Here is a 19,458-nt window from a genome sequence, read left to right on the forward strand (position 1 = left end):
ATATCAGTTTCTTCATCTGTGAATTGAGCTGGAGAAGGAAATAGTAAATCACTCCAGGATCTTTGCCAAGAAAACCTCATATGGGGCATGAAGAGTTGGATGTGATTCAACCACCACAAGGAAACAAGGCATTATTACTGTGTTGGGGATTCAGAAGTGTGAAAGTCTGGTTTAAAGAACAGTGACCTGGGAGAGAGGATGACCTAGTTTTAGCTCCGACTCTGTCACTAACTAGATAAGAAATACTGAAAAAGTCACTTTGGACCTGAGGTACTGAATCTGAAAAATGAAGGGATCAGACCAAGTGATTTGTGTGGGCCTTTTAACTTCTAATATTCTGTGATAACATAGGTAGGAAATGATAGGGATGATGGTGGATGATTAGAAAGTATGTGCCACAAAGTCAGTAATGGGGGGGGAAGTACAATATATAGCCCAATACCCAGATTGGCATTCTTTGTGGAATTAGTTAGGTATTGAAATGATTTAAGTCAGGGAGACCTGAGTTCAAATCTAACTTCAGACATATGCTAATGGTATGACCCTGAGAAAGTCATTTAATTTGTCAGCCTCAGTTTCCTCAGCTATAATATGGGAATGATAATAGCATATAGCCCCCAGGCTTTCTGTGAGGATAAACTCAGATACTATTTATAAACTTTAAAAGCACTATATAAATACTATCTATCATTCTTATTGCTGTTATTATTAGAAAGACTAGAAATTGATGGGTGAAGTGCTCGTCAATTAGGGGTTGGTTAAACAGGTTGTGGCATATGAACATCAAGGGATATTTTTTATTTTAAAAGAAATTACAATGTGAGGAATTCATAGAAACATGACAAGACTCGGTGAAGTATGCAGACCCGAGAGAACAATATTCACTGACTTTAGTAACATAACTAACACTAGATGGGGCCATTTGAACTCTTTAAATCACTTTCAGTGACAATCTTTGTTCGGGAGAACAGAGCATCCTGTGTCTCAATAGAGAAATGGGAAACTGAGCCTTATTGGTTAATCATTTTTTTCCCCCAAAAAAAGAATTAAGATCTTAAGACAGTGTGGAAGGGACCTGAGAAACATGGTAGCCTAAGTCTCTCATTTAAAAGATGACTTGCCTAAAATTGCAAATTTAGTAACAGAAATGGGATTTGAATTCTGGTCCTATGATCTACAGCCTCTTTTTCCTTTCTAGTAGGCCAGATACAAAAATATTTTGAAGAAAGAAGTGGTAAAGGCTTAATGGGATATATAAGATGATAGAATGAAGAAAAGGCATCAGTTAAACAACACAAATACATTCTTTACAGTGTCAGAGCAAGTGCTTACTTACTCAAGTGCTCATCTCATGGACTTTGAGAAACCAGTTCTGCCAATGACAGGAAGTTGTGGTGTAGGAAGACCAATTTTTACTGTTGTTGAGAATGGATACTGATTTTAAATGAAAGGGATTGTATTTTCAGTAGATATGGCTATAGAGGACCAGGAAATACAGGGAGAAGGATTAAGGCTAGAGATTTAAGATTTGAGATATCAGCTGAATAGAAGGGATGGGGTTAGAAGAGAAAGATAAGAAGAGAATTGAGAATTGAATCTCAGAACATCTATATTTGCAGAGAAGATGTGTGGAAGAAAGAGCCAATTAAGCGGGTGAGATAACTGGCATAATATAATATGAAAATCAAGGGAGTAAAGATTTTCATGAAGATATATTCAATGTCAGCAACAATAAAAAGACTGAGATCAAAGAAAGAAAGGACTATTGGATTTGGTAAGATCATTGAAAGGCCTCAAAAAAAAGTTGATTTTTAAATTAGAGTAGAAGACAAGTCTTGAGGAAGTCTACTGAAATGAAGGTATGGTCATGTGAAAAATCTGGCTTTGAAAGGAAAAAAGAGGTTGGTTGGTGCAGTCAAATGGAGCAGCAGATTTAAGAGAAAATTCTTACAGGACTTGAAGGATGCTTTTGCTGCACAGTAAAACTGAGGAACAGATATTCTTTTGTGATGTCTATTTCCACATCCTCCAATGTGGATTGTGTGAGTGGGATTTAGGGTTTGTTTCAGACTGAACAACATAGGTCTTGAGTGGTCTACTCTACCACAAACTCTTGTTGAACAGTTTCTTCCAGAATGACTTGTAATGTTTATATTCCATAGGTAACATGTTGGAATGGTGTCTCCCTCAAGATATTGATCTGGAAGGAGTTGAATTCAAATCTATGGCTAGTGGGTCCCATAAAATTCAGTCTGATTTCATGTAAGTATTTGCAAACTCATCCTTCTTCCTTTTGGTTCTCCTTGCCCTTCTCCCTCCAAAAAAGTTCTTTATCTTCCAGAAAATTATGAAACTACCAGCTTACCTCCCAACCCCAACATAGTGGTTTTAAGAATGAAGCTTTCTGGGGCAGCTAGGTAGCATAGTGGATAAAGCACCAGCCCTGGAGTCAGGAGTACCTGGGTTCAAATCCAGTCTCAGACAATAATTACCTAGCTGTGTGGCCTTGGGCAAGCCACTTAACCCTGTTTGCCTTGCAAAAACCTAAAAAAACAAAAACAAAAAAACAACAAAAAGAATGAAGCTTTCTTAGGATCCAGACTAATACTTTATATTATGGGTATCAAAAGTCAGAAGCCAGTTTTAATGTGAGATCAGACTTATCATGAGCCTTATCCTCTGATTCTAGAGTCTCTCTTTCAATTGCACTATTCCAGATACAAAAAATATTTTCTAGGAAGAATTGTCAGGTCTTCATAAGTTGAGGTATGGTGATCAGAAGACTTTCAGTGAAAAGCAGCCTGAAGGAACTCAAGTGAAATGGATAGCTTCTCTTGAATCAATAAGCTGTGACTGATACCAGGCTGTGAACAAGGGAAGGAAATCACGTGGTCCCACTGACCACAAGCTCTGCTGAACTGAAAGAGGAAATGAAGAGAGGAAACACCCTTTGTAAGGCAAGGACCATTGTGTATACAACACAAAGGTAGAGTGGTCAGATGATGAATGCTACTAACATGCATTCTGTAATAAATCCAAGTTAGTAGTGTTATAGAATCTGAAGATTTAGAACTGAAAGGGACTTTAGATTTCACTTAGTTCACCCTCTTCATTTTCCAGATGAGAAAATTGAAATTCTGATTTCTTTAAATAATTTTTTGAAGTTACAGAGGTATGTTAGAATTAAAATTCAGATTTTCTGACTCAGAATCCAGTAATCTTTCCAGGGTCAAGTTGGCTGAGAGGCAGTAGTGAAAGAATGTTGGGCATAGGATCAAGAGAGAGGGTTTGATTGTGATTTTACACTTTTGAGTCTTTCTGTGACCATAGGCAAGTTCTTTCATCTCCCTGAGCCCCAGTGTTTTCATCTGTAAAATGGGGATAATGCTATTAATGTTATTAGCCTGGACAATTAAATAACCCTCCCAGGATTGCTATGAAAATTAAATAGATCATTTTATAAAGTATTTAAAAAACAAAGTGCCAAATGTTTGTTATTATTTAGAATTATTATTGACAGGGAAATTGCGTACAGGAAGGGCAGAGGAACTTATTCCTCATCCCAAAGCATATGAGTAGACAATCAAGCTGTGATCTCTTAGTCTTTTGTATCATCTGGAGTCATAGAATCATTTTAGAATAGGGTAGACAACAAACTTTTTTGTTGACTGAATTCTCCAAAATAGGAGGATGGAGGGAAAAAAAGGGAAAAAATGCCAGCCATGGTGGGTTTTTTCCCCTTTCTTTGCCATTCTGTCACTGGAGCATCATGAGTGGGAATTATTTGGAAGGAAAATAATTTTTTTAATCAAGGGCATCTTCAGGCTCTAAGAATTGAAGAGGGCAGAGGAACACTGAACTTAGCCAGAGGACTCTTAGCAAGAGGTAAAAGTGATGTACCCCAAATATACCATGCTAGCATGCATGGACCCAAGTATGGACCTCATAGTTTCCTTTGCAGCCTCCCCTGGGGAGAAAGTCCAATTTCCCCATTCCCTACCTATATTCTCATATCACAGCTTTTTTTTTTTTAACCTCTGATTCCACATTGAAAAGCTACAGGCCATCCTGGAGGGAAAAAAAAGCCTCTAGATATGAAATCTAGGAGCTGTGGCCTTGAGTCTGATGTATTTTTTCCTGTAGCACCTTGGGCAAATTATTTAACCTTTCTTGGAACTGATTTCCATATTGTAAAAATAAAGATAACATTCATGCACTTAGCCTCCAGACATTGTGAAGTAATGCAGGTATATGTACTTCTTGAAGGTTGTGAGAATAAGCTTTGCAAGCCATAGAACTGACTTTTTATTAATAAAATGATTAAAAACAAGTTTTGAAAGAAAAGAGTATAATTTCTATGGGGTTAGTTTGCTACTTGTCAGTGCTTATAGCCAACACACTTATTAGCCCCTTAACTGTGGGCCAATCACTGTACTAGTTTTTGAGAATACAATAAAAATAGAAAGGCTATCCCTAACTTCAGGAAGCTTATAATATAAAGGAAGAAGCTGAAAAACAAGGAGATGGGAGTGTGGAGAAGTCACTAGATAAGGAGTATGGTGGACAAAATCTTGAGAGAGTCAGCAGTGGAATCCAGAGACAATGAAGACATGGTCAATCTTAAGTGTTTCCTTTAAATGGAGATTTTGGAAGGAACTGGCTAGTCAGAGGGAGGGATTGTAGGGGTCAGAGTGAGGAGGCAGCTCTAGCATGATGGGGAAGTCTAGAGTTGTATATGGAATGAAGTGTATGTTTCCCTAGTCCCTTAGCCAATTTGGTTGTTTATTTTCCAAAGACTTGTTCTGTCCATTTCTTATCATGTTACAAGCTCTGGAAATGTTGCCTTCTAGACTCTTCTTTCTACTGTCAGATGGTGGTCTTCTGACTTATGAAGCTTTTGAAAAGGAACAGTGTCTACCTAGAGCTGGGTAGTTTTTCTGGTGGCTAAAAATACTACAAAGTAAGCTAACCACACTATTCATTGCCTTTCCCCCAACATGGGTCTGTTTGCCATAGGGAAGAGGCAGAATTTACCCATTTATATTTCTTATCTTGTGGATGAGACTGAAAGACATGATTCCCTGAGTATCAGTTCTCTAGTTGTGACCACAAAGACCAAAATTTTCTTTTTGTGCAATGGGAACCCAAATTGATTTGTTTAGCCCTTACTGAAAAGAGTTCAGTCAGTCTTGTATTTAATCACTGATCTTAAAGACTTAAGATTTTTTTTTTTGTTTGTTTTTGTTTTTTAAGAAGGAGAAATGAAGTGGTCCTGGAGAGTTTTTCTAACCTTTTGATGAGCTATCCTTTGCATAAAAGATAGAAAAAAAGAGGGAAAAAAATCCCAGGCTCTTGATGATAGCTTGCTAATTGAAGTATTTAATAGTTAATATTTGTCAAGCACTATGAATGAATGAAGACCATTTCTTTTACAGGTCACTTTTGTTTTTAGTTTTTTGCAAGGCAATGGGGTTAAGTGACCTGCCCAAGGCCACACTGCTAGGTAATTATTAAGTGTCTGAGGCTGGATTTGAACTAGGTTCTCCTTACTCCAGGGCTGGTGCTTTATCCACTACCCCACTTAGCTGCCCCTATAAGTCACATTTTCAAGAGGCCTCTCTTTACTGTCAATCAATGTATCTATGGGATAGGCTTAGTCACTGACAGGGTAATTTTTTACAATTTTAAATATTCTTTTTATGGTGAACTTAGTCATCAGAATACAAAGTATACAGGGAACAAAAAATTTAATAAAATTATAATAAAAATTATAATAAAAAATTACATTACATGTTAATATACAAAGTCCTTTATTATTTATTATATTATTATATAATATATTATTATATATTATAGCTATTATCTTGATTCTTAAAACAGTGCAGTGAGGGAAGTGCTGATATTAGTTTAGTACATTTTAATATAGAGAACTATACACTTCTGTTATATATAGCTTGTTCCTAAAAATATATGTTCAGTTCATCAACAAACAAATGTTAAGGCAAGGTTATCTACAGAACAGATGAAAGGTAATCCTAGTAGAAGACATTAGCAGCTCATTGGGGATTGGCAAAAGTCTCCAGTTGAAAGTAGAATTTGAGCTGAATTCTTAAGTTAGGGGAGCTAAAGGGGTCAAGGTGAAGAGAAGGTGCATTTGGGGCATGGGGCAGTCAGTGCTCAGGCTGGGAGATGAAGGGACAACAATATGTCAGTAAGACTTGGTCTTGGACTAGAAAAGTATAAAGAAACTGGGTTGTGAAGGGCTTTAAATGCCAAAAAAAAAATTTGTATTGGATCCTGCAGGTAATAGAGAGCCATTTAAATGGGTAAGGGTTGTACTGGGTTGCTTTGAGAAAAATCACATTAATAGTTGAGTGGAGGATGCCTTAGACTAGGAATTGGACTGTAAACTCCATGAGGTCAGGATTGTCTTCTGCCTCATTTTGTGTCCCAGTATTTAGAACAGGTCTGACACATAACTGATGTTTATTATTTAATGATTAATTTAGAGATTTGAAGCAGAGAGAGACAGATTATAAGACAGGAGAAGGAATGAGGGATGATCCTTGGGTGTATGTTAGGGACATACATGGTGTTGTCAGGAGAGAGAAAAAACTTGGCAGTGGTAGTAGTGAGGGGTTGAGAATGGCATTAAAGTTGAGAAATGGGTGATAGGGAAGGTAAGCTGCTAGGTGGTATGATGTACTCAGGGAGAGCGGAGTTCAAATTTTGCTTCAGGTACTGGCTGGTCACTACCTTGTTCTAAGTTTTCCCATCTGTAACTCAGGGATGGTAATATCATCTATGTACTTCCTAGGGGTTATTGTGAGGATAAATTGAGTTAATATTTATAATGTACTTCATTTTCCAAAACACTGCTGTTATTAATGTTATTCTTTTTTTTTTTTTTTTTGGTAGTTTTTGCAAGGCAAATGGGGTTAAATGGTTTGCCCAAGGCCACACAGCTAGGTAATTATTAAGTGTCTGAGACTGGATTTGAACCCAGGTACTCCTGACTCCAGGGCCGGTGCTTTATCCACTGCGCCACCTAGCCACCCCAATGTTATTCTTGATAATAATAAATATAAGAAATTTAACAAGGTGGAAATAAAATTGTTCCTTTTTACATTTTTTGGTTTTCTCTGCATTAAGAAAATGAAAAGTTTTACTTATGAGTTTTTCAAAAAATATTTTTTATTTTCCAAGTTATTCCTCTCCCTTTACTTTTCCTACCTATTGAAAAAGTAAGAAATAGGGTACCCATTATACTATGAAGTTATACAGGACATATTCCCATAACAGTCATCTTTAAAAACAGTAAGGAAAAGAAAGAAATAAAAAAATACTTCAATCTGGACTCCAAAAACATCAATTTTCTATCTGGAAGTGGATAGCATTTTCCATCATGAGTTCTTTATAGTTATGGTGGATCAATGTATTAGTCAGAGTAGCGAAGTCTTTCTCGTTTGATAGTGACAATTTTGTTGTTACTGTGTTGTATTTATTTCTTATATGAAACGCTTTAATGTCAGTTCAAATTAGAATTCTATGAATTCTATTTTCTGTTTTCATTGGTTACATTTTTTTGTTTGGGGTTTGTTTTTAGTTTTGTTTTTAGTTGCACATTAAGATGCTGGATGCTGTAATCTTCCTGTTTATCTTAGCAGGTAGTGAGTTATGTTATATATCTCAGTAAGCAGACTGATGGATTTTTAAATTCCCACCTGGAAGCTTGACTTTATTTCATTATTGCAAATATCTGTTCAGAAGTTGACTACTGTAGAATAGTGTTGAAATTTGGAAACATTGTGGTATCAAGAATTTAAATATGCATTTTATGGAGTCCTAGTTTTACAAAAGATTTCTACTAGAAGTAATTTTCTTTCTATTTTATTTGGTAGTGTTCACCATACTTAAAGTTGATTAAAAACAATTTCTTTAATTACATTTCACATATCTGCCTGAATACTATCTGAAACTCTTGTGCTACCCAAAGTAATGTTATTAAATCATTTCCTAACCTAATCCATTTCTCATAGTAGTGTTTATATACACTGTTATTGCCCTGGGAAGGGGCATCGAATGCCTATCAGACCATTTTGTACATTTCAGTGGCCTTTTCCGAAAGAAATAAAAATAAAGTACTTAAGCAAATATGTCTTTTGTTAAGTGGCAAATATATTTTTGTTTAACCATGTGAAAATATCACATCTTACTGGCACATAATCTATCTCCTAAAATCTTTGAACAGTTCTATCATTAAAAATTAATCACTTGTTCCATTTGACTTTGTTTCTGAGAGTTCCTGTTCTTTTCTGATCATTTTGGTTTCCCTCAGCTATTTCCGGAAAGGGCATTTCTTTGGTCTTGCCTGCTTTGCTAACATGCCTGTGGAGAGCGAATTAGAACGTGGAGCCCGTATGAAATCTGTAGGCATTCTCTCGCCTTCCTATACCCTCCTTTACAGATATATGCACTTCTTAGAAAATCAAGTCCGGTAAGTTGTACATTTTGTATGAGTTTCTCCATCTTATCTATCAGTCAAGTTTCATTAGGACAATATAATTATAAAAGATGTGTTTTCCTAGAAAAGGACTTTAATCTTTTTTTTTTTTTTTTTTTTTTTTTTAGTTTAAGTGGCTTGCTCAAGGCCACACAGCTAGGTAATTATTAAGTGTCTGAGGCCGGATTTGAACTCAGGTACACCTGACTGCAGGGCCAGTGCTCTATCCACTGTGCCACCTAGCTGCCCCTTTAATCCTGTTTTAAAAAAACCCCAAACAAACCAGTCCACTTCCACACAGTATAACAATCAACCTTGGGTTGGAGTTTTCTTTCATATTCTATCATTTATATTTTCATTTTAATCAAAGTATTTGTGAGAGGCAGCTTGTGGTGCAATGGATAGAGCACTGACCCTGGAGTCAAATCCAGTCTCAGATATTTAATAATTACCTAGCTGTGTGTATCCTTGGGAAAGTCACTTAACCCCACTGCCTTAAATGAAAATTTTTTTTTTTTTAGGTTTTTGCAAGGCAAATGGGGTTAAATGGCTTGCCCAAGGCCACACAGCTAGGTAGTTATTAAGTGTCTGAGACCAGATTTGAACCCAGGTACTCCTGACTCCAGGGCCAGCACTTTATCCACTGCACCACCTAGCCGCCCATAAATGAAATTTTTTAAAAAAGTATTTATGGTGACTTGAACTTTGTTTATTCTAACTAAACAATCACTCTAGTGCCTTAGGTGTGGAAAAAGATCCCCACTTTTGTCTATTGTATTAAAAAGGTGCACTATATTCCTTATCTATTCTGCACAATGCGGAAGAATGGAGTAGTCTAGGAAACTGGGGATTTTTCTAGGGAATCTATAAATTTACAATGTGGTTCTGTTCTAAAACATTCATAAATGTTACCAAAATGCCTTCTAAAAATCAAACTGGCAGCATGCAAATAATTCATTTGTAAAGCTTTTACTCTGAGATGGGAAAGATTTTCTGGGGGTGATGTGAGAGCAGGATTTGCATATTTGGCACTTAAGGGGTTTAATTCTCCCTTTTTAATTTTCATAACTATTTTACTATCCTTTGTAGGCAACTGGGGAGTCTTTTTTTTAAAAAAAAATTAACTTCTTGCTTCTCAGCTGGAGTTTAGCTATTTGTTTTCCCCTTCCTCTCCCCATTCTACCCCCCCATCCCCAAACTTTCTTATTCTTCTCAAAGGACCTCCATTCCCTTCCTGTCAAAACCCTGTAAGGCAAGCTGAAAATAAGTTCAAACTTCTTCCTTTTGATCATTGGCTGGAGCTATGTTGCACTATCTGAAGACAAAGACTGAAGTTAGCATAAAACAGGTTTGTTTAGGAGGCTGGAGAAAACTGGCCTTTGTTTTAGGAAGAGTTCTACATAGCAGTGACCATGCCAAAAGGAAGGTATGTGTGTTGTTGATAGTTAAAGATTTAGAAGTTTAAGACAGAAGATTTAAGGGTACTGAAAAGGCAGAGGAGGAAAGAAGGGCAGGGGTCAAGGGGAGACAGGATACAATCAGGGTCAGTTTTCATCTCAGGAGCAAACAGCCCTCTACAATTAACAAAATTTTATTTTTATTGTTTTATTTTTTTAAATTTAATATTTATTCTCATTTTGCACAAATAATTTTTTATACATTAATAAAATATTCTTGTTTAAGAGTAAACAATATACCCCCCAAAAATATAGACTCGCTTGAGCAATAAAGGGGAGAGAAAAAATTAAAATTAAAATTAAAAAAAAATAATAACTGTAGATATGGCCAGGTGGTGCAGTGGACGGAGCACCAGCCTTGGAGCCAGGAGCACCCAAGCCCATATCAAGACCCCCGTACAACCAACAGTCACCCAGCTATGACATGCAAGCCACCCCAACCCTACTGCCCTGAAAAAAAACAAAAAAGAAAGAAAAAAAAAAGATCTAAGATAAAATAAAATAGTGATAATAGTAGGGGCGGCCGGGTGGTGGACAGAGCACTGGCCCTTGAGCCAGGAGCTCCCAGGTCCAAATCCAGCCTCAGACACCAAATGATCACCCTGCTATGCGGCCCCAGGTGGGCCACCCAGCCCTATTTGCCCTATACCTCCCCCAAAATAATAATAATAATAATAATAATAATAAATGTGCTTCAGTCTTTGTTCCAACACCACCAACTCTGTCGCGGGTGGATCACATTCTTTATAAGTCCATCACAAAAGTTACTTACATATTTTTCCACCGATGCCATTGCTGATCGCAACTCCCTCCTTTTGTTTTTCTCCACTACCACGTACTATATTTTCTCTCTTCTTTCACTGACTCTGCTGTAGGGTAGCTGAATGGCACAGCAGACAGATCCCCGGCTCTGGGGCCAAGAGACCCTGAGCCCCCGAGCCCCCATACCACCCCTTAGGCCCAGCATCCACCCAGCCCTATGGTCCCGGAAAGGCCATCCAATCCCAGCCTCCTGCAAGAAGAAAAAAGAAAATGTGTAATATTTGACCACTCTCCCCCCATGGTCCATCCTCTCCTCCGTCATTCACATCCCCCACCCTTCCCCGTCCCCCATCTCTCCTTCTTACTCCAGATGCCTATACCCCATTGAGTATATATGCTGTTTCCTCTCCTAGCCACCTCTGATGAGAGTGAAGATTCCCTCATTCTCCCTTGCCTTCCCCCTTCTATATCATTGCAATAGCTCATTGTAACAAAGAAAAATCTTATTATATCAAATATCTTGGCCTATTCCCCCCTCTCCTTTTTTTATCTTCAAATTCAGCTTTCTCCTATGCTTCATCTATAAAATCTTCTACCTGCTCTGTTAATTGAGAAGGTTCATATGAGTATTATCAGTGTCATTTTTTTCTATGCAGGAATACATGCAGTTAATCATCATTAAGTCCCTCATATTTTCCTCTTCTCCTCCAGTCTCTATGCTTCACCTGAGTCCTGTATTTGAAGCTCAAACCTTCTGTTCAGCTCTGGCCATTCCAACAGGAACATTTGAAATTCCCCTGGTTCATTGAAAGTCCATCTTTTTCCCTGGAAGAGGACATTCACTTTTGCTGGGTAGTTGATTCTTGGTTGCATTCTTAGCTCTTTTGCCTTCTGGTATATTATATTCCAAGCCCTATGAGCTTTTAATGTAGTTGCTGCTAAGTTCTGTGTGATCCTGACTGCAGCTCCACGATATTTGAACTGTGTCCTTCTGGCTGCTTGTAATATTTTCTCTTTGACTTGAGTGTTCTGGAACTTGGCTGTAATAATCCTGGGGGTTGGTTTTTTTGGGATCTCTTTCTCAGGGGGATTGGTGGATTCTCTCCATTTCTATTTTGCCCTCTGCTTCTAGGATATCAGGGCAATTTTCCTGTAGTAATTCTTTGAAAATAATGTCAAAGCTCTTTTCCTGATCATGACTTTCAAGTATTCCAATAATTTTTAAATTATCTTTCCTAAATCTGTTTTCCATATCAGTTATTTTTTCGATGAGATGTTTCACATTTTCTTCTAATTTTTCATTTTTTTGGTTTTGAAGTATTGAGTCCTGATTTCTGGTAAATTCATCAATCTCCCTGAATTCTATTCTTTGTCTGAAGGATTTGTTCTCCTCAGAGAATTTTCTTATCTCTTTTTCCATCTGGCCAATTTTGCTTTTTAAAGCATTCTTCTCCTCAATAACTTTTTGAACTGTTTTATCCATTTGACCTAAGCTGGTTTTTAGCATGCTATTTTCTTCAGCATTTTTTTGGATTTCCTTGACTAGGCTGCTGACTTCATTTTCATGTTTTTCCTGCATCTCTCTGATTTCTTTTCCCAGTTTTTCTTCAAACCCCCCATTTGATTTTCAAAGTCTTTTTTGATCTCTGTCATAGCCTGAGCCCAATTTCAGTTTTTTTTTGGAGTCTTTAGATGCAGGGGCTTGTGCTTCCTCATCTTTAGACTGAGTGTTTTGATCCTTCTTGGGCTCTCAGGCAAAATATTTCTCAGTGGTGTTCCTCTTGTTTCTCTGCTTGCTCATTTTCCCAGCCTGAGCCTGTTTTGGGGGTGCTTTCTGAACTTTTGGGATACTCCCACAAGGATCTCAGTGTGTGAGGCTCTGTCCTCCTCCTGGTCTGTGAATGACCATAAGCACCCCCCTCTGCCACAGGGCTGAGGTGGGGGGGGGCTGCTGTTCTATGGGGGGGGCCTAGACTATGATCAGGACCTGAATATGGTCATAACTCCAAATTCCTGTTCGAGGGGCAGAGCTCAGCAGTCTCTCTTCACTCCCCTCCCTAGGTTCAATGGGCTCATGCCCTGGGGGCTCCTACTTACCAGCTCTGCCTGCTTCTGTTTCCTGGATCTGGACTGCCTTGGCCAAGCTGCTCACTGTATGCTCTGAGGGCTGGGCTTCATGTGCTCGCTCTGGCAGAGGGTCTCCCCCCCCCCCCCCCCCCCCCCCCCCCCCCCCGTCCCCTACTTTGTGCCCGGTACTCCCCAGGGCATAGCTCAGGAGACTCCCGCTGCTGTGAGACTTGGCTACCAGTGCCCTGGGGCTACCTCCGGGAGGTTGAAATTCTTTTGCTCTGGTGGGCTGCCCTTCCGACCCCGGGAGCAGAGCCTTTCTGCTCTTTTCCAGGTTACCTTGAGTAGGAGAACTTCCTTACTGGATCCCTCTGTGGATTCTGTCTCTCGAAAATTTAGAGTCCTTAGTTTTTAAGTTTTATGAGAGAGTGCCTAAGAGATGATTCTCTCTTATCATCATCTTGGCTCCACCCCCAATTAACAAAATTTTAACAGCATTAAAGCTACATTCATAATTCTCTCCATTTCCCTGCATCACGTTGGCTTTGCCATTCCCCAGAATTCTCTAAAGCTGGAGATCTAAGATAGAGTAACCTCATTTGGGGTTTTATTGAAAGTTGTGACTGGAAGCCAGAGAACTTACTCATCTAGTTAAGTTATGACTTTTTTGTTCTTCTTTATTTGCAAAGGTAGAGATTTAATTAAGAAGGGGATCTTTTAAAAAGAATTTTATTAAAGGCATTGGGATTAAAGGTACTTGGCTAGTAAGTGTTTGAGGTAGATTTGAATTCAGGTTCTCCTGACTCCAGGGCTGGCACTTTATCTATTGAACCACCTAATTACCTCCAGTGGCTGGATTTAAAGTCCCGTGATCCAATTGGAACACATCTTGTTCATCAGGACCTAGAACACCCAGGGCATTTTTCAAAAGTAGGATCAGTTTATTAACAGAAGGTCAGGGGTGTAAGGAGAGAGGATACTGGTGACTTGAGGTCAGTATCTTTGGCCAGTTGATAAACATAGAAATGTGCTCTATCCTAGATTAAAAGTAAATGTCTACCAACTTTTTTCTTCCTTTAAGTTCTGTAAGAGGAAACTATTCCAGTTCTGATCTCACATACTTAATATAAACAAAATATAAGAAATACCAGTGATTGTTCAAAGTGAATTGTAGATCTAGGAGTATTTCTACTCCATTTCAGTCCATTCAGTCTTTTTCTGTATACTTACCTTTTTTTTTTTAATTTATATTTTATTCTCATTTTGTACAAATTTTTTTTACATTAATAAAATATTCTTGTTTACAAGTAAACAAAACACCCCCCCATGAATATAGATAGACTTGCTTGGGTGAAAAAAAGTAAAGGGGAGAGAAAAAAAATTAAAATTAAAAAAAATAATAGTAATAATTGTAGGTATGGCCAGGTGGCACAATGGACGAAGCACCAGCCCTGGAGCCACGAGCACCCGAGTCCATATCCAGCCTCGTAAACCCAACAATCACCCAGCCATGTGACATGCAAGCCACCGGATCCTCACTGCCCTGCAAAAACCAAAAAGAAGGAAAAAAAAGACCCAAAATAAAATAAAATAGTAATAATAGTAGGGGTGGCTGGGTGGCAGACAGAGCATTGGCCCTTGAGCCAGGAGCACCTGTGTCCGAATCCGGCCCCAGACACCCAAAGATTACCCTGCTATGTGGCCCCAGGCAGGACACCCAGCCCCACTTGCCCTTCACCCTCCTCCAAATAATAATAACAAAAAATGTGCTTGAGTCTTTGTTCCAACACCAACAACTCTGTCATGGGTGTATCACATTCTTTATGATAAGTCCATCACAAAAGTTACTTCCATATTTTTCCAACATTGCCATTGCTGATCGCAACTCCCTCCTTTCTTATTTCTCCACTACCATGTATTATATTTTCTCTCTCCTTTCACTGACTCTGCTGTAGGGTCGCTGAATGGCGCAGCAGACAGATCCCTGGTCCTGGGGCCAAGAAGCCCTGAGCCCCCATACCACCCCTTAGGTCCAGCATCCACCTGGCCCTATGGTCCTGGGCAGGCCATCTAATCCCAGCCCCTTGGAAGAAGTAAAAAAGAAAATGTGTTATATCTGACCACTCTCCCCCCATTGTCCATCCTCTCCTCCTTTATTCACATCCACACCCCTTCCCCCTGCTCCCCCCTCCTTCTTACTCCAGATGTCTATACCCCATTGAGTATATTTGCTGTTTCCTTTCCTAGCCATCTCTGATGAGAGCAAAGGTTCCCTCATTCCCCCTTGCCTCCCCCCTTCATATCATTGCAATAGCTCATTGTAATAAAAAAAACTTATTATGTGAAATATCTTGGACTATTCCCCCCTCTCCTTTTTCTTTCTCCCATTCCATTTCCCTTTTTTTCCTATTGACTCCATTTTACACCATATTTTATCTTCAAATTCAGCTTTATCCTGTGCTTCAACTATAAAAGCTCCCTCTACCTGCTCTATTAAGTGAGATGGTTCATATGAATATTATCAGTATCATTTTTCTATACATGCAGTTCATCCTCATTAAGTCCCTCATATTTCTCCCCTCTCCTCCAATCTCCATGCTTCACCTGAGTCCTGTATCTGAAGATCAAACCTTCTGTTCAGCTCTGGCCATTCCAAAAGGAACATTTGAAATTCCCCTGGTTCATTGAAAGTCCATCTTTTTCCCTGGAAGAGGACATTCAGCCTTGCTGGGTAGTTCATTCTTGGCTGCATTCTAAGCTCTTTTGCCTTCCGGTATATTGTATTCCAAGCCCTACGAGCTTCCAGTGTAGTTACTGCTAAGTCCTGTGTGATCCTGACTGCAGCTCCACAATATTTGAACTGTGTCCTTCTGGCTGCTTGTAATATTTTCTCTTTGACTTGGGAGTTCTGGAACTTGGCTATAATATTCCTAGGCATTGGTTTTTTGGGATCTCTTTCTCGGGGGATCAGTGAATTCTCTCCATTTCTATCTTGCCCTCTGCTTCTAGGATATCAGGGCAATTTTCCTGTAATAATTCTTTGAAAATGATGTCAAGACTCTTTTCCTGATCATGACTTTCAGGTATTCCAATAATTTTCAGATTATCTTTCCTAAGTCTGTTTTCCATATCAGTTGTTTTTTCAATGAGATAGTTCACATTTTCCTTCTAATTTTTCATTTTTTTCATTTTGAAGTATTGAGTCCTGATTTCTGGTAAATTCATCAATCTCCCTGAATTCTATTCTTTGTCTGAAGGATTTGTTCTCCTCAGAGAATTTTCTTATCTCTTTTTCCATCTGGCCAATTTTGCTTTTTAAAGCATTCTTCTCCTCAATAACTTTTTGAACTGCTTTATCCATTTGACCTAAGCTGGTTTTTAGCATGCTATTTTCTTCAGCTTTTTTTTGGATTTCCTTGCCTAAACTTCTGACTTCATTTTCATGTTTTTCCTGCATCTCTCTCCTTTCTTTTCCCAGTTTTTCTTCCAACTCCCTCATTTGATTTTCAAAGTCTTTTTTGAACTCTATCATAGCCTGAGCCCAATTTCTGTTTTTCTTGGAGTCTTTAGATGCAGGAGCTTGTGCTTCCTCATCTTCAGACTAAGTATTTTGATCCTTCTTGGGCTCATTTGCAAAATATTTCTCAATGGTCTTCCTTTGTTTCTTTGCTTGTTCATTTTCTCAGCCTAAGCCTGTTTTTTTGGGTGCTTCTTGAGCTTTTGGGACACTCCAAGGGTCTCAGTGTGTGAGGTTCTGTCCTCCCTCTTGGTCTGTGAATGACCATAAGCGCCCCCCTCTGCCACGGGGCCGAGGTGGGGGGCCCTGTTGTTCTATGGGGGGGGCCTAGACTGGGATCAGGATCTGAATGTGGTCAGAGCCCCAGAGTCCTGTTCCAGGGGCAGAGGACCGAGCTGGGCAGTCTCTCTCTCTCTTCACTTCCCTGCCTCAGCTCAATGGGCTCATGCCCTGGGGGCTCCTGCTTACCGGCTCTGCCTGCTTCTCTTTCCGGGTCTGGGCTGTGGAAAGACCAGCTCAGGAGAGTCCCCAACAGCTGTAAGACTTGGTTCCCAGCACCCTGGGGCTGTCTCTGGCAGGCTGAAGTTCTTTAGCTCTGGCGGGCCACCCTTCTGGTGGGCTGCTCCTCCAACCCCGGGGAGCAGAGCCTTTCTGCTCTTTTCCAGGTTACCTTGAGTAGGAGAACTGCCTCACTGGGTCCCTCTGTGGGTTCTGTCTCTCGAAAGTTTAGAGTCCTTAGTTTATGAGTTTTTATCAGAGAGCTCCTAAGACTCGATCACTTCATGTCACCATCTTGGCTCCGCCCCCCTGTATACTTACCTTGAAGGATCTCTTCTTTGTTCATAATTTAAAGTTTATCTTCCAGCCCCTTGGCTTTGCTTCAGGATTTTGTTTCTTCCCGGAATCATAAAATCATAGATTTAGAAAGGAACTCATAAGTCATTGTTTCAACCATGCACGAAGCATGAATTCTGTCTACAAGATCCTTGACAAAGGACCATGTGATCTCTTGAAGAGAGAGGTATGTCTCCATACCCTTCCTCAATCTATTCCATTTTAGGACAATTCTAATTGTTAGGAAATCTCTGTATTTAATCTGCTTTCTAGAACTTCCATCCTTTGTTTCCGGTTTTGCCCTTCAAAGCCAAGCAGAATAAGTCTGATTTTTTTCCCCTTGCAACAGCCCTTGAAATATTTGAAGTCAGCATTCATTTGCCACATCATTACTTTCCCAAGCCCCAACTCCAGGAACTTATTAAAGATCTCCAGTTCCCTTAACTTGAGCCCTCAAGGCATGATTTTTTTTGGTTTCCTCACCACCTTGGTTACCTTGTCAGTTTTCCTTCCACATGCCAGTATATCTAGGATTTTCATGCTTGGTATAATATATAATAGTAACAGCCTCAGTATGCTGGACACATCAATTCATTGCCTGCTCCTCCCCATCCCACGGTTCCTCTTTTATATTTCCTTATTTTCCTCCCCCCTCTTTACTATCTTCCTCTCTTTCCTCCCTCCCTGACTCCTACTCCCCCTTTCTCCTCTCCTCTCCTTTTCCCATTCTCTATTTCTATCTTTTCCTTCTTATATATATTTTAGTTTTTGCAAGGCAATGGGGTTAAGTGGCTTGCCCATGGCCACACAGCTAGCTAATTATTAAGCATCTGAGGCTAAATTTGAACTCAGGTACTCCTGACTCCAGGGCCGGTGCTCCATCCACTGTGCCACCTAACTACCCACGTGCTCTCTATTTTGTCAAACCCTTTCATTAGCTAAAGTAATCAATAGGTGATCTTATAAGGATTTAGGTGTTCCCTCAATAGTGTTCTTTATATTGTAGTTTTTTCTTGCATTAAGGTTTATGAGAATACATCTCTATTAAATCATTGTAGACAGTTTCAGATTTTAGTTAAGTTTTCAAGTTGTGGAGGAGGTCTTCCAGGTGCCCCATTCTCATAAAAATCAAATACCTCTTGTAAGAAAAGCTTTGCTACAATCTATCCTTTGAATTTTTTAGGTTGAGAAGAATGGGAAATGGTTATAAAAAAGCTGCTAACCATTCATTTATTACTCAATACATGGCTATATATGTATGCAAGTGGGAAAAAAATCCATAGCATATCCTGAAATCTGAGTCAGTACTGTTCTTCAGAGAGCCATTTTTCTCCCTTCAGTACCCCCCACCCTTTAAGTAACCATTGCTTGAATATAGGCTTTATTGATTTTCTCACCTTTCACTGCCAGGTGTCTTGAGGGTGGGGTACCTAAAACCAAAGCATGACTTTGTCTGAAGGTCATTTCATAAACTTATTCCAAATTGCCCCTGTTCATATTTATGTGAATAGCTTTAGACTATCAAGTTAGTTTTTTCACATTTTTAATTATCCAAATTAATTAGTGAGGCAGGAAGTGAATTCTACTGTTTAAACAAGGGTTCTTAATCTGGGGGTCCAATGACTTCATTGAGAGGGCTCTATCAACTTGGAAGGGAATCTTTATTTTCACTGGAATTTAGCAGTTCCTTTAATTATGAATGTAGGCAGGTAAGTGGTGCAATAGATAGAATACTGGATCAGAAGTCAGGAACATCTAAGGTCAATCCAGTCTCAGATATTTCCTAGCGAGGTAAGCCACTTAACCTGTGTCTGTCTCAGTTTCTTCACCTATAAAGTGGGGATAATACATTTCACTTCACAGGGTTATGTTGAACAGATAAGCTAATTTTTATTTAGCACACCAGGACTTAACAAATGCTTGTTCCTTCCTTCATTGCATATTACATATAGTTGTAGTATATATTTCCAAATGGAATTTGTGCTTGAGTTTAAAATTACTCTAGGTAGATCTGCTGTTAGATATATTACTTTATCATAAATTTGTCTTTAAAACATTTTGATCCACGTTTTCAATATAAATGCAATCCTAATTATTTTGTACATTTATACATTTGAAAACATTATTTTGAGGAGTCCATCATTGTCGCCAGACTGTTTGGGATGGGGTCCATGACATGAAAAAAGGTTAAGGACCTCTGAGATTAAAAACTGTTGGAAAGGGTTAAAAATTGGCTTTGTAGTAGATGAACAATGGGAAATTACCAGCTGTTTGGTCATTAAGAATTGACCTTCTGAGGTGGCCACCCTGTGCCATTG

At 39.1% G+C, this 19,458-nt stretch overlaps 1 protein-coding gene across 1 annotated transcript in view; it reads left to right on the plus strand.

Moving 5' to 3' along the window:
- The window catches only part of DENND11 (DENN domain containing 11), a 52,940-nt gene that overhangs the window by 20,143 nt on the left and 13,339 nt on the right, over positions 1-19,458 (plus strand). The window contains exons 2-3 of the mRNA XM_074193542.1: positions 2,163-2,262; positions 8,339-8,497. Of these exons, the coding sequence (XP_074049643.1) occupies positions 2,163-2,262; positions 8,339-8,497 (259 nt within the window). The remainder of the gene's footprint in view (positions 1-2,162; positions 2,263-8,338; positions 8,498-19,458) is intronic.

Source organism: Macrotis lagotis, chromosome 7 (assembly GCF_037893015.1).
Source record: "Macrotis lagotis isolate mMagLag1 chromosome 7, bilby.v1.9.chrom.fasta, whole genome shotgun sequence".
Classification (NCBI taxonomy): Eukaryota; Metazoa; Chordata; class Mammalia; order Peramelemorphia; family Peramelidae; genus Macrotis; species Macrotis lagotis.